Source organism: Peromyscus maniculatus, chromosome 7 (assembly GCF_049852395.1).
Source record: "Peromyscus maniculatus bairdii isolate BWxNUB_F1_BW_parent chromosome 7, HU_Pman_BW_mat_3.1, whole genome shotgun sequence".
In the NCBI taxonomy this organism is placed as follows: Eukaryota; Metazoa; Chordata; class Mammalia; order Rodentia; family Cricetidae; genus Peromyscus; species Peromyscus maniculatus.
Genome location: NC_134858.1, coordinates 5,342,463 through 5,357,808, shown reverse-complemented (window position 1 = coordinate 5,357,808; position 15,346 = coordinate 5,342,463). Strand labels below are relative to the sequence as shown.

At 39.6% G+C, this 15,346-nt stretch overlaps 1 protein-coding gene across 5 annotated transcripts in view; it reads left to right on the top strand.

The window, feature by feature from the left end:
• Cep126 (centrosomal protein 126) overlaps positions 1–15,346 on the top strand; it is a 50,914-nt gene that overhangs the window by 34,223 nt on the left and 1,345 nt on the right. For 2 of the 5 annotated variants that reach the window (XM_016002334.3, XM_076575635.1), the window contains 4 exons: positions 3,612–3,724; positions 6,322–6,394; positions 11,620–11,826; positions 14,121–14,185. In XM_016002334.3, coding sequence (XP_015857820.3) covers positions 3,612–3,724; positions 6,322–6,394; positions 11,620–11,826; positions 14,121–14,185 — 458 coding nt within the window. Of the gene's footprint in view, positions 1–3,611; positions 3,725–6,321; positions 6,395–11,619; positions 11,827–14,120; positions 14,186–14,573; positions 14,700–15,346 lie in introns of those variants that run through there. The other 3 variants (XM_076575633.1, XM_076575634.1, XR_013052598.1) reach the window with 3 other exon arrangements.

Genomic DNA, 15,346 nt, shown 5'->3' with positions numbered 1-15,346 from the left:
ATGTTGAGGCCATGAAGTTCCAACAGACTCTGTGAAGATTTCCAGACTCTATCTAATATTTAAATTATTAAATGTATAGACCAAGAATAGCTGAGAAAATCTCAAAAACAAAGTTGAAAACTTCATTTCTAAAGCAGGCAGTGGTGGTGCACACCTTTAATCCCAGCACTCAGGAGGCAGAGGCAGGGGGATCTCTGTGAGTCCAAGGCCAGCCTGGACAACCAAGGGTACACAAAGAAACCCTGTCTTGGAACTTTCATCTCTACATAGTCTATCTAAATCTTCAACAATTAGCACAGTGTGGCTTCTACAGAATGATAATAGAATACAGGCCCACATAATTAATTGCTTAATTTTTAACAAAGGTAGCAATTCATAGTTGGGTAACTATATATCGTCAGTGACCTTTCCTTCACTCATATACAAAAATCAATTCCATGTAAATTGTGATTTAAATATGAAAAATAAAAAAGCTCTAGAAGTAATATCATTTTAGAATAATCAGATTTCTTATACTCTATATAAAATATAAACTATTAAGAATGGTACTTATACAACAAAATTGGAGTTTTTTCCATACAAGAAAATTAACAGGTTAAAATGACGCAACACTGAAGGGGAAAAGATATTTGTAATGCTTTGTACTAATCAAGACTCATAGGCAGAATGTATAAAAGACTACAATAAAAATAAAAATGTGCATCAATTATATCCTGAGGGCTAAGCCATAGAAGCAGTACCGAGTAAAGAGGTCTATTGCAAAGCATTGATTTAAATTAATATGGGATTCAGGTAGGCAAATCTAATATTTGTAGGACAGGTTATAAAGAACAGGCTAAAAGACTACAAAAAGGGCTAACACCAGTATCCACAGAGATTGAATCAAATCCCACCATGATTATCTAGAGTGTCTCCCTCAAAACAAAACAAACCTGCATGAACAAAATAATGTCACAGAATATTGATGTTTAATTGAACAACTGCAGACTACAGGTAACATATCAAAAGGAATCCTCACTGGGCTAGGAAGATAGCACATTCACTAAGGAGCTGGACCTGCAAACATGAAACCTGAGTTCAGTCCCCAGAACTCATAAAAATCGAGGTTCTTATAAAGGATCCAGGTTCAATTCCCAGCACCCACATAGTGGTTCACAACCACCTGGAACTCAAGTCCCAGGGGATTCAGTGTCTTCTTCTGACCTCCAAGGACACAAGTGGTACATGTAAGTGAGTGTTAGAACTCTGGGGGAGAAAGGTATTCTGACTGCTCAGGGAGTCAGGCTATACTTTGAGCTGCTAGGACAGATATGGCGGCTGGAGCTCAAAGGGACAGCTCAGCTCTGGAGGGAAAGGTATCCTGAGTCAGGCTGTACCTGGTGTGGTTGGGGGATGGTCTCTCTGCAGGATATAGCAATCCTGCTCCTCTCCTGGAGAGCCCCTACAGCTGAGCTTTGCTCAGCCCCCACTTAAGGGGGCTTCCTAGCAGAGCTCTGCTTCTTCTTCAGGCCAAGATGATGCTTCTTTTGCTTCACTCTGCAAAGGGGAAACCCCTGCAGAAATGTAGCAATCTCCTCCTACTCTGGTGAAAAGTTGTTACTTTTTCTGCTCCACCTTGCTCAGTCCCCTAAGGGAAGTCATAAGCAAGGTTCTTCTGTTCAACTTCACCTTGCTCAGTCCCCTAAGGGACGTCTTAACAAGGTTCTTCTCTGCACCAGCAAATGAAGATATTCACACCCAAGACTCTTTTGAGAAAGAGATTTATTTGGGAAGGAGGAGTCCAGCAGAGTGGCTGCCTCTATGGGGTGGAGAGAACAGCCAACAACTGAACAGGCAGGGTGGTTTACATAGGGCTTCTTAGGAGCGGGGTTTCTTCAGGGAGAAGATTTTCTGCTCATGCATTGGTTGGTTTCCTGCTCAGGGATTGGTTAGTTTCATTGTTCAGAGGGGCAGAGATGGCTCTGTTTTCAGGGCCAAACTGTTTCTTCACTGGCCTTTTTTGGCTTTTTGGCTCTAATTCTAAGACCAGGGTATATTTCATTCACTGGCTCTGATTCTAGGGACAAAGAGTGTTTCTTTGGCACTGGTTTCAGAGTCAAGGCATGTTTCTTTGGTTCTGGGTTCAGAGATAAAGTATTTCTTTCACTGGCTCGGGTTCCAGATCTAGGCTGTGTTTCTTTCACTGGTTCTGGGCTGCAGGGTCAGGGTGGTTTCTTAGCTGGCCCCTTTTCCCTACAGTACCCATACTTACATAGAGGCAAAACACTCACTAGAAAATAAAATGAGTAAATCTAATTTTTAAATGTTTAATGCAATGAGTGTGATATCATGTGTTTAATCCTTAGGAAAGTGTCCTCTGACATCAACACACATGTACACATGTGTGTACGCACTACCACACACATATGCACCCTCCTATACATGAACAGGCACATATTCATACAAAATCACAAAGGAAAATATTAGAATAAGCTTTTCATAAATAAAAGCTATAAAATGGACAATAATCATACAAATGTACTTTTAGATACAACTATATACATCAGAGTAGCTAAAACTAAACACATTACCAATGGTCAGTAAAGTTTTGTATGAACTAAAAATTCTCATCTACAAAAATTGAGTATATGTAGATTCTATGACCCAGCAATTCTAGACCAACAAATTACATATGTATATTTACATACATAAACTTCACAATATATTTCAAATAATTGTAAATATTTGATTTTGACCTATATAACATGCTTTTGCTCTAATGTGATTATGTTTCAATGCATAGTTTTCAACCATCTTACCAATTATGAGGACTTTGGTATGATATCATTACCTCACATTTCACAGAAAAACATACCTTTAAGGTAGGATTTACTCTTCTAATTTTTTGTAATTTCTAAGTTTATGAAACTAAGTCTGAGGTGGACACTGTGGCAGTGCAGTGCCATGAGGAGACTATACAGGAATGAGGGTGTGTCCACTCTGCCTTGCTCTTAACTCACCTGTTCTTCAATTATTTGTATCATCTTTGGGGATTGACATTGTTAGAATGAGGTCTTAGTTAAGTGGCCATATAAAAGGCATGGGAAGGTTATGTGAGGAGCACCCATGTACCCACAATTTACCCTAAATGCTAGAACATTACATCTGAGAACTTGAGATGCATAAATCCACTTCCCTGGGCACACTAGAACACTGCAAAAAGACGCAGAGGCAGATGAAGGGTGGTACCATTGCCAGCCTCTTATCTTGGGGATTTCTTTCAGGATAATTGAATTTACTATACAGTATATTAACCCTCTAACAAATAATGGTGCCATTTCTAATTTTTTGATAATGTAAATTGGAATCCTACTATGCTCTTCCTGTACACCAGTACAGTCTTGTGTGTCTTCTTGGTATTCCCCATATTCTGTTCCTTAGCAGGAACTGTGTTGAATGCATCCTTGAAAAGGTACCATGTATAGAACTTAGGGGAAAATTAATAGAGGCCTGCTGGCCAAATAGAGGAAATATATAGAACTTTCTACACTGTTTGACAGTAGCTTGAAAATTTGAATGGATACATTTTACCTATTCAACTTTCACAATTTTTTATATTGACATTTGTTAAGATTCTACTGTTACAAGAAGAAAGCAAGTTGTTGAAAATAAGTGGAGAAACCTACTAGAGCAGAAAAGAAAAATCTCTGGATCTGTAGGAATGAAATACACCGAGCCAATGATTGTAAGTATGGTCTTAGCAACACTCTCTTTTAGTAGTAGAAAACGACCTGAAAGACAAATGCTTTTGTTATAACTGTACCTCAACCTCAATGTGAATATAGCCAAAGCCATCCATGGTACAATGTTGGAATCTTTTGCTGGTAGCTTATTGTACTTACTTGCTATATTTGAATGAGTCCATATGACCAGCGAAGGCTTTTAACTATCTTTAAGCAATTATTGCTGGGGCCAGAGAGATGTTCAGAGCACTGACTGCTCTTCCAGAAGACCTGGGTTCAATTCCAGGTGCCCACATAGTGGTTCACAACCGTCTGTAACTCCAGTCTTGGGAGATCCAGAGCCTTCTTCTGGCCTATAAGGACACCAGGCATACAAGTGGTACACGCACATACGTTTAGGCAAAACACCCACATACGTAATGTGGGACTTTTTTTCTAAATCGGAAAAAGTATTGTTTAACTTATTATTTATAGCTAATTCTGTAGAAAGGTCATTTGCAACAAAATTCCCCAAAGTTATTTAAATCTGCAATAAATGGGCAGGATGAAAGAAGAGGGAGTGAAGATGGGATGGATGTTGGTAATGTTGTGTATTGTACAGTATTTTGTAAAAGATATTTTCCTTTGAGGACTTTTTATAAGAGACTTGGAATTATATAATGCTTTTGTCTTTAAGAACAGTCCACCAAAACCTAATAAGGCTATTGGGATAGAGATCTTGAGTAAAAGCCAAAGGACAGTAACAATTTTAAATGATGTGGAGATTATATGAGGGCTGAATAAGTATAGTCTAATATGACACTTTAGAGGAATTGACTTTAGAATATTGAGAAAGTGAGATGAGTAAATAAGAAGCATTTACTTGGAGTTTCTACTGTAAGTATCACTTATAGAACTGGATTAGGATGCCCTGTAAAGAATGTACATTTTGAGGGAGAAGTTGAGGGTCTAACCATTCATATAGGGAGTATTTCACACACTTCTTCCCAACTCTGGGGATCAAACCCAGAGCTTCTTACATGTAAAGTAAACACTGAGCCACACCCACATCCCAAGAAGCATTAATTTTTATAAGTATAATGTTATTAATATAGATAACAACCATGATCTAATCTTACCAGCAAAGTGAGCCATTTAGTTTATGTTTGTAAAGTTATGGTCTCATTATCAGTATATTATTAAAAGCTTAGTGATAAACATGAATGTATCTTCCAGATTACAAATGTAGTAATAACTAGTAAGTTCCTCTTTGAATTTCCATATTATTCCCACCAATCATATCCAAATCTATAAAGGGAATTCATTATCTTTTATTAAACTTGTATTAAGCTATGTCAGATTTGCTAGGTGTATCACACACCTTTAATCCCAACACTTGGGAGGCAGAGGTAAATGGATCTCTATGAGTTCCAGGCCAGCCAGAGCTCCATAGTGAGACCTTGCCCCCCACCGAAAAAGAAAAGAAAAAGATTTCTCAAATTTAGAAGTAACATGTTGTTACAACCACAAAGAATGAACAGATTTCCTGTGCCCGTGCTTGGAGACTGGGTTGTTTTTACTGTGCTGGGTGCTCTTAGATTCCTTCTTGCTTTCCCCTGTACCTACTGTCTTTCAAGTTTTCTCTTCCTCTGTCTAGAAAGCTTTACTTCATCTTTCACAGGTCTTCACTTGCACATCTCCTTAGACACCTCACAAGTCTTGCTACTCTTAGACTACATGTGTGTTCTGGATCAAAATCAAATTTTAAAACTGAAAATTGTTATATTATTTTGTTTGGTTTTGTTCTTTATTCTAGGGGCTGATGAAGCATTCAGTTGCTACAGTAGTGACCCTTTGTCACCATGTTTTAGGAAATGTGTTTTATCATGCCATCTTTTGCCCAACTCTATGTGCAAAGAATATAAAACAGATAGATGAAAAGTGAAAAGTCACAGTTGACATTTTACAGCAGAATTTCAGTCCCGAGATGTGTGGAGTGTAAAATGGACTCAGGCAGGGCTCGGTGCCGGTGGTGGGGAGTACTTTGCAGGGCCTGGGTCAGTTACTCTTCAGAGCAGCTTGATAGTGCTAAGCGTGAGTCCGCACCAGGCGCTCTACCAGGCTGTAGTCCGGAGAGGAGGTGGCTCCTGTCAGGTAGTGTGGAATGGCACTCTTTCTAATGACACCTTCCGATTCCCTGCCGCTTCTGCTTGGGGCTTGTAGAGACTCCCTGTCCCCAACATCAGCCACACCCAGAATGGGGCTGGTAGCAACTTGTGCCTGTCAAGCCATCTAAGTGTAAAGTGTGGCGGGATCTTTAACAGTCCTTTATTCCAAACAGTTGGTTGCCACCCAGCATACTTTGCTCTTCTTGCTATCCAAGAGAACACCGCAACCTGAAATTTTGTATTAGACATAAGACATTTTTAAATATTTATCTACCCGTGAAAGGCTTTATTCCAGTAGTTCTTGATTTCTGCTTCAAAACAGAAGAGATAGGCAAGTTATACAAACAGGAACAACTAAAAATGCAGGCAACAGTTAAAGGTTCTTTAAAGACCATGACCATATCATGAATTTTAAATGTGGAATTATATTCTTATTTAACCTATTTTTATAGCATTTTGGACAAAGTGTCCCACTAAGTACAAGTGAGCCAATACAAGCTACAAGAGATCCCAAGACTGAAGAAGGTACGTTTTACTGTTTCTTTTTTTTTTCTTTTATTGTAAATGGATTTTTATTTTACATAGTACATCCTGATTACAGTTCCTCTCCCTCTCCTCCTCCCAGCTCCTCCCCACCTCCTCTCTCATCTGAATCTATCTACTTTCTGTCTCTCATTAGAAAATGAATAGAGTCTAAGGGATAATAATAAAATAAAATGTAACAAAATACAGTATAGTAAGATAAAACAAAAACTAACACATTGGAATAGGACAAAACAAACAGAAGAAAAAGCCCAAGAGAAGGCACAACAAACAGAGACCTTCTCATTTGCAAACTCAGGAATCCCAAAAACACTAGAAACCATAATGTATAGGCAAAAGACCTGTAGGTTAAAATGAGATATATAGAGACATATCTATATATATTAAAATAATAAAATAATTTTAAAAATATCAAAAGTCCTGCCACAATATTATAAGACAAGGAATCTTCAAAGATACCATTGAGTTTGTTTTTGTTAGCCATCTACAGCTAGCCTACCCTTAAGAGTAGTTTGTTTCCACCCAGTCTGTAGTGGCACACACCTTTAATCCCAGCAATCTGGAGGTAGAGGAAGGCAGATATCTGAGTTTGAAGCCAGCCTCGTCTATAGAGTGAGTTCCAGGACAGCCAGGGCTACACAGAGAAACCCTCTCTTGGGGGCGGGGGCAGTAATTTGCTTCCCCAGAGACTCCCTTAAAGGAAACTAAATTTTCATTTGCAAGTGGTTATCAATTGGAAATAGCTTCGATGTTAGGCATGGAGATATGTGTCCACTTCTTTCAGCTCTAGGACCCATACAGGCCCTGTGCATGCTGCCTCAGTCTCTGCAAGTTCATATGTGAGTCTATCCCATTGATTTAGATGACCTTGTTTCCTTGGTGTCCTCCATCCCCTCTGGCTCTTTCACTCTTTCTGCCTCCTCTTCTGCAGGGTCCCCTAATCCTTGAGTACAGAGATTTGATGGAGACATCCCATGTAGAGCTGAGTGTTCCAAGGTCTCTCACTCTCTAAATATTGTCTGTCTGTGGGTCTCTATATTTGTTCCCATCTGCTGCAGGAGGAAGCTTCTCTGATGGTTGAGCAAGACACAGATCTGTGACTATAGCAAAATGTCATTGGGAGTCGTCCCATTGCTACAGTTTTGTTTTGTTTTAGAACAGTAGTATTAGGTTTTTACTGTGGGTCCCTGGGTAATGTAGTCTCAGGTTCTTGGTCACCCAAGCAGTGGGCAATGAGGCTTAAGCCAAATCAGACATTGCTTGATTACTCCAACAAGCTTTGTGCCACCATTGCACTAGCATTTCTTGCATGCAGGACAGTATTGTAGATCAGAGGGTTTGCAGCTGGGCTGCTGTTCACATTTCTCCTCTGGTGGTCTGCATAGGACCTTCATGTACCAAAGACACTAGCACTAGGTGAGAACTCTTACATAGGCACCACTTGAATTTCTCCATGTTCAGTGAGTCCTATGGGTTTTGTCTTCAGCAATGAGGCCTTGTATCAGTTTGTAAAGAGCAACCAATAGTCTTGCCAATAGCCTGGATTGTTTGGGGGTTCCCAAGGGACCCCTTTGGACAACATCTCAATTTAGATAAAACCCAGTACTGAGAGGGCTGGGGAGCCAGAGCAGAGCCAGAGCAGATGGATATCTAACAGCCCTGCCAGGGACCAGGCCTTAGTTTCAGTTTACTGAGCAAGCAATTCTTGGAAAGACTACTACTCAGGGGCAACTAATCAGCTGGTGTCCCACAGCTAAAGAAAGCTTTCCCTACCCTGCTGCTGGAAAGTGCCTAACCACTAGAGCCACCTACCAGTCCTATGAACTTTTTGTTTAAACCCACCAGTCAGCCCCCAGACTAATCTCTCCTCCTGGAATTCCCCTAACCCTGCTTAAAAGGAGCTTATGAGCTTTTCTCAGGGTCGCCTTTTGCCACCCCAGTATGTTGGCAATCTTTAATAAATGTTCTTGTTGATTGCATACATGACTGGTGGTCTTTTATGGGACTTCTCGCAGACCCTAACAATACCATGATGGTATTGACAACAAAAGATGCCCAGTTTGGGCTCTGTCTGCCCCAGTGTTTGGCGATTTCATTTAGATAACCTTTATATATGTATATATTTTAAAAATCTTCTACTGTACTAGATTTCCATACTACTCCTCAAGTGGCCCTTAATTTTTACTGTTTCCCTAAATATTCCTTCCCTCACCTCCCTACTCCCTCCCTCTCCACTCTCTCCACTTGATTCTCCCATTCCAGTCCACCCCCATCTATCTATAGCTATCTACTCTATTTCCCGTTCTTAGGGAGATCTGCCCCTGTTCCCAGTCAGTTCCTTACTCTATGCCTAACATCTGTGATTATAGCCTGGTTATCATTGACTAAACATCTAATATCTACATATAAGCAAATACATACTATATTTTTCTTTCTGGATCTGGGTTACCTCATTCAAGATGATATTTTTCTAGTTCCTCCATTTACCTGCGGGTTTCATTATTTAATTTTTTAATGGATGAGTAATATTCCATTGTGTAAATATACCACATTTTCTTTATCCATTCATCTGTTATAAGACATCTAGGTTGTTTCCATGTTCTGGCTCTTATGAATTTAATAGCAATGAAAATAGTTGAGCCAAGTGTCTCTGAAGGAGGATGAAACATCCTTTGGGTATGTGCCCAAGAATGGTATAGCTTTCCATGTTGAGGTGGAAAGATTGCCAGCTTCCTGAGGAACCACCACACTGATTTCCATAGTGCTGTACAACTTTGCATTCCAACCAGCAATGTATGAATGTTCCCTTTATTCCACATTCTCACCAGTATGAGGCTATCACTTAAATTATTGATCTAATTCATTTGACAGGTATAAGATGAAATCTCAAAGTAGTTTTGATTTGTATTTACCTGATGACTAAGGATGCTGGACATCTCTTTAAGTGTTTCTCAGCCATTTGAGTTTCTTCTTTTGAGAATTCTCTCTTTAAATCTGTACCCCATTTTTTCATTGAGCTATTTGTTTTCTCAATATCTTAGGGTTGTTTTTTTTTGTTTTGTTTTGTTTTTGTTTGTTTTTTGTTTTGTTTTTTGGTTCTCTATATATTTTGGATATTAGCCTTCTATCAGACGTGTACTTGGTAGAAATCTTTTCTCATTCTGTAGGCTGTTGCCTTGTCCAAATTATGTTGTCCTTTGCCTTGCAGAAGTCTGTCCTTGATGTTAACATGTGTTTCTTGGAAGCAACAGAAGGATATATCCTGTCTTCACATTCATTCTGTTAGCCTGTGTCTTTTCATTGGAGAATTGAGACTATTGATATTGAGAGATATCAATGACCAAATGATTGTTGACTCCTGTTATTTTGTTGGTGTTGGTGGTATGTTTTTGTTTGTTTGTTTGTTTGTTTGTTTGTTTTGTGTGTGTGTGTGTATGTGTGTGTGTGTACCTTCTTTATACTTTTCTGGCCTGGGATTATTTCCTCTGTTTTCTTGGATGTTAGGTTGGAGTTTACCTTCTAGCACCTTCTGTAGGGCTGGATTCATAGGTAGATATTGATTAAAATTGGTATTGTTTCTCCATCTATAGTACTTGTGTTACTTAGACCTGAACTCTCCTTACGAAGGCATATTCAGTTCATTCCCAGTTTGTTGTTATTGTTTTTGAATAATAATGTACTAATTAAGCATCTTTCTATCGCAAACTATCTCCTGAAGTGTTTCTACGTAGCTCTGGCATCCTGGAACTCACAATATAGGCCAAGATGGCCTCAAACTCATAGAGATCTGCCTGCCTTTGACTCCCAGGTGCTGGGATTAAAGGCGTGTGCCAATATTTTCTTAACTGGGGGTAGGAAAATGCCAGATTTAGAGAATCCTGAAAATTAAAATGCACGCTGAGCTGGAGAGATGGCTCAGGGATTAGGAATCCTGGCTGCTCTTTCAGAGGACCCAGGTTCAATTACCAGCACTCATATGGAGGCTCGCCATTAGCTGTAACGCCAGTCCAGAGGATCCACCATCCCCTCCTGGCCTTCTCAGGCACTGTATGCACATGGTATACACATATACATACAGGCAAAACACTCAGATAGGTAGGTAGGTAGGTAGGTAGGTAGGTAGGTAGGTAGATAGATAGATAGATAGATAGATAGATAGATAGATAGATAGATAGATAGATAGATAGATAGATAGATAGATAAAATATGACTGCCTAAGACTTGAACAAGGACACCACCAACACTGTATGCACATGGTATACACATATACATACAGGCAAAACACTCAAATAAATAAATAAATAAAAATATGACTGCCTAAGACTTGAACAAGGACACCACCAACAGACATACTAACATGGAAGGAAGAAAATCTCATGGGGTCCCACCCCTAAACAAAGAACAGGTAACTAAGAAATGCTGAGGGGGGGAAATTAGTCTTCCCTGGGGATGAGCCCCTAATTGGCTATCCAGAACCAAGTGGTCAGCCCTGAAATATATATACATACATATACACACAAGCAACACTAAATTAATTATCAGGTTGTGTGTGTATATGTGTGTGTGTGTGTGTGTGTGTGTGTGTGTGTGTGTGTGTGTGTGTGTGTGTAACAATAACAAAAAGAACTCGGGAGTCAGAAGCAGGCAAATCTCTGAATTCAAGACTAGCCTGGTCTACAGAGCAAGTTCCAGGACAGCCAGGGCTACACAGAGAAATCCTGTCTTGAAAACCCACCCAAAAACAAGACAAAAACAAAAAGAGGCCCTGAATGGGAGGTAGGGGAGTATGGGACGGACTGGGGGAAGAAAGAGAAGGAGGAGAATGATATAATTATGTTTTAATTTAAAAATAATCTTTTAATCCCCCCAAAAAAACTTAAGAAAATTTTAAATAGCCAGGATACAATGGTGCAGGCCTTTAATCTCAGCACTTGGGAAACAGGCAGGCAGATCTCTGAGTTCAAGGCCAGCCTGGTCTACAGAGTGAGTTCCATGGCAGGCCAGGGCTACACAGAGAAACCCTGTCTCAAAAAAACCAAAAGAATGTAAAAAGAAAAAAAGTAAATGAAACAATAAAATATACTGTAACAGAATGTTTGCTGACTTCTGTCTGTGACTTGAGTACACACAGACATAATTTCAGTAAGTCAATATTAGGGCTGGCCCCGAGGACAAACGTGACCAAAGAGTCAATGTCGCTTCTGCAGTTTCAGGTACTTCTGAGTGCTTGGTGGCAGAAAACCTTGTGAATTCTTCAATGCCTGAGGATGAAACTCTGACTGCCATAAACAGCAGGCAGCCACAGAAACCACATCTGTCCTTGAGTAAGACCCAGCCACCCAGCATCTGTGTCATGTCAGCTGAAGAGCAGAAGGTCCTGCAGTCCCTCCATCATCTCAATGAGAGGCTGTACTGTAAGTGTGGGAGCGCAGCTTCTGTGAGAAAGGAACATGTGTTCTTAAGCTTATGTTAAATCTTTATTTCATTTAAAACTTTGAAGTAAAAATACAAAAAACCCTGTCTCGAAAAAAAAAAATGCTTTAAAAAGGAAAAGAAATATATGAATATATTACTTGTGTTTTAACAATAAATAGACTAGGTATCTATACTGACCATCATGAAAATAACTTTATCAAGTATTTTTAAAACCTCAGCTTTGGATACACACAGAGAATGCTTCAAGCTAAGTGCACGCGGGCATGGAGCAATGCCTGCAATATCAGCACATGAGTGGCTGCAGCAGGGGCGGCAGTGCAGGCTGAGGGCCAGCCTGGGTGGCCTGTCGAGCCCCAGACCAGCTGGGGACGTAAGATCCTGTCTTTAAGAAAAAAAAGTGAAAATAGTTTTTAACTAGGAAAATCAGAGTAGAGCCACAGCGAACTCTGAAGCTGAAGATACTTGATTCGTGGGATAATTAAAGGATCGGTACACAGGAGTGTCTCAAAAGATGCTCTGCCATTAGGGTAGGCCATCAAAAGATACATGCTTTCCACCACAAAAAGTGGGGAGGCTTTTAAAAAGAAACCAAAGCTTACACTTCTTCGACTTCAGTATTGAGCAGCTGAGGGAAGGGGGAAAACATCTCTGTTGCTATAGAAACGTAGCCTGGTACATACCTCACAGTAATTATACCCCATGTTCATACTACCTGCATGGTCGATAAAGCCTGGAGCAAAGAACATAATTGAAAATGATCTTAAACTGCTAACACCCCCAAAATAATTAAGAAAATGTATATTAATATCCCTTTTGGAGATAGGGTTTGTATTCCAATCTTCAAAGAATTATCATAGATGAGATCTAAGGGAAATGAATAGTCAAAAATCATAAAAAACTAATCCATAAAGAAAAAAATCCATTAAAAAAAATCAAAAGAAAGCACAATACATACAATAAATAGAACCCAAGAAGATATTATATAATAAAATTACCAGACACAAAAAACTATAAAGTAACTATATTTTTAAATAATCAGAAATATCTTTCAAAATCAAGTAAGAAAATATGCAATATAAAATGACTTAGCCTATTTGGAAAATTACAAGACCTATGAATGGAAGATAGGAATAAATTTAAAATTCAGCCCATTCAGTGGGACCAAGTCCTGTGCTCATTCCATGAGTTGGCTGTTTGAAACCAGGAACTTATGCAGGGACACTTGGCTCAGTCTGGGAGGAAGGGACTGGACCTCCCTGGACTGAGTCTACCAAGTCGATCACAGTCCTCGGGGGAGGACTTGTCCTGGAGGAGATGGGAATGGAGGGTGGGCTGGGGGTAAGGGGAGGGCGTGGGAGGGGGGAGAATAGGGGAACCCATGGCTGATATGTAGAACTGAATGGTATTGTAAAATAAAAAATATATATCACAAAAAAAAAAAAAAAAAATTCAGCCCATTATTTACAAACAACAGATGATGACATCTGAAGAGAGAGTTAATGACCAAGAATATAAATCAGAATCAAGTACAAAGAGGTGAGAAATAGCAAACTAGAGCTAGAACAACAAAGCCCTGGGGCCTGAGGCTGTGGAGTCACGGCTGTCAAGTTCTCCAATGTAGTGAGTACCGCCAACACAGAGAGTGAAGAGCCCATTCCAGAGGACCCAGGTTCAAGTCCCAGCACCCATATGGCAGCTCACAACTGTCTGTAACCCCAGTCCCAAGAGATCCAACCACACACACACACACACACACACACACACACACACACACACACACAACACGAGTGCACATAAAAAAAGGAAAGAAAGAAATTCTCTTGGGGAAAAGGGGTCCTGAGTTCAAGCCCCAGCACAGGAAGTGGGGGAAGCCTGTCTGGCTGTCCTGGAACTCACTATGTAGACCAGGCTAGCCTCAAACTCATAGAGATCTGCCTGACTCTGACTTCTGATTATTGTCGTTCTACCACAACCACTAAAAGAAAAGGAATAAAACAAAAGGAAAATATGACATTTGAATGAAGATTGTTTTATAAAATCAAGATACTAGGAATTCCCTCTTACTAGCTTCAGCTTTATATAATTGTTCCTAATCAACTTGCTTTCATTTTTGGACCTATTTACATATAAGGACTATTTCTGGGGTCAGTAGGAAAAGAGTCTCATATTCAATTTTGAATATATTGACACATCAGAATTTTGCTATTAATTCTTTAATGATTCTCTTTATATACATAACTAATTATTTTTGTGTCATGGTATGATTTTTCAGATGTACAAGAAGCCATTTGCAAAAACCCATCCATCAAAAATACTTTACAGTTAATACCACTTCTGGTAAGTATTGGCTAAGTTCCTCCTTTGGTTGTTTTATGTAGACATTTCTAGAGGTAAAAACCTTTAGGGGGGCAGCTGGAGAGGTAGTCAGCAGTTAAGAGCAGAGCCCCTGTTTTTGCAAAGGACCAGACTGGTAGTTCACAATCATCAGCACTCTAGTTCCTGGGGACCGGATGCACTCTTCTGACCTCACGGGAACCAGTCACACATGCTGCACATACATGTGTGCAGGCAAAACACTCATTCACACAGAATAAAATACATAAATCTTTTTAGTGTAAGAACCTTTGGAGGTTTGAGGGAGAGGATGAAGACTAGGTACCTTCAGTTCTGAAATCCTGACAGGACAGCGTCCACATCTCTCAGTTCTGTTTGTTCTGTGAAGCAGTGTTTGCAGCATGCTTGCCCTGACCTGCGTCTGACAGGAGAGGAAGTGGAGAGAGAAGGAGGCTGCACTGCCCGTCCACTCACTCTGCACCCCTAGGCACACAGCTTTGCAGCATCCTTGTTGGCAGGCACTTGTTTCTCTACGTTGTTTTGTAATTACTTAATTTGGTAATATTTCCAATGATAATTTTTCTTCCTAATAAGAATGTAGTAGATTCAAAATTTGAAAATTTTAAGTATCTTTACTTTGATTCATGCATTATGAGATATTGTTTGATTCAAATTTTAAGTACATTTTTTTTCCTCAAAGAACTTCAGAATCTAGGGAGAAATGTCAATTAATGACCTAGAAAATCAAATCTCTGACCCAGATACTTATGTCATTAGCATTTATCCAAGCATAATTTCAGTGAATTATGAAAATAGTTTTATCACGTGGGTGTTAATCCACTGATGATAGGTAACCATCCAGCTACATTAGGTTCAAATGCTGACTTAGTAGATTTTTGTTGTTGTTGTTGTTGTTGTTTTTCGAGACAGGGTTTCTCTGTGTAGCCTGGCTGTCTTGGAACTTACTTTGTAGACCAGGCTGGCCTTGAACTCAGAGATATGAGCTTCTGCCTCTCCCAAGTGCTAGGATTAAAGGCATGCACTACCACCACCCAGCTTAAAATAAAATAAATTTAATGAATTTTTAAGAAGCAACTTTATCTTTGGCCTAAAATATATTTTACACATTCCTAGGGCCTTACATGTGCTTTGTTTAAAAAAGGA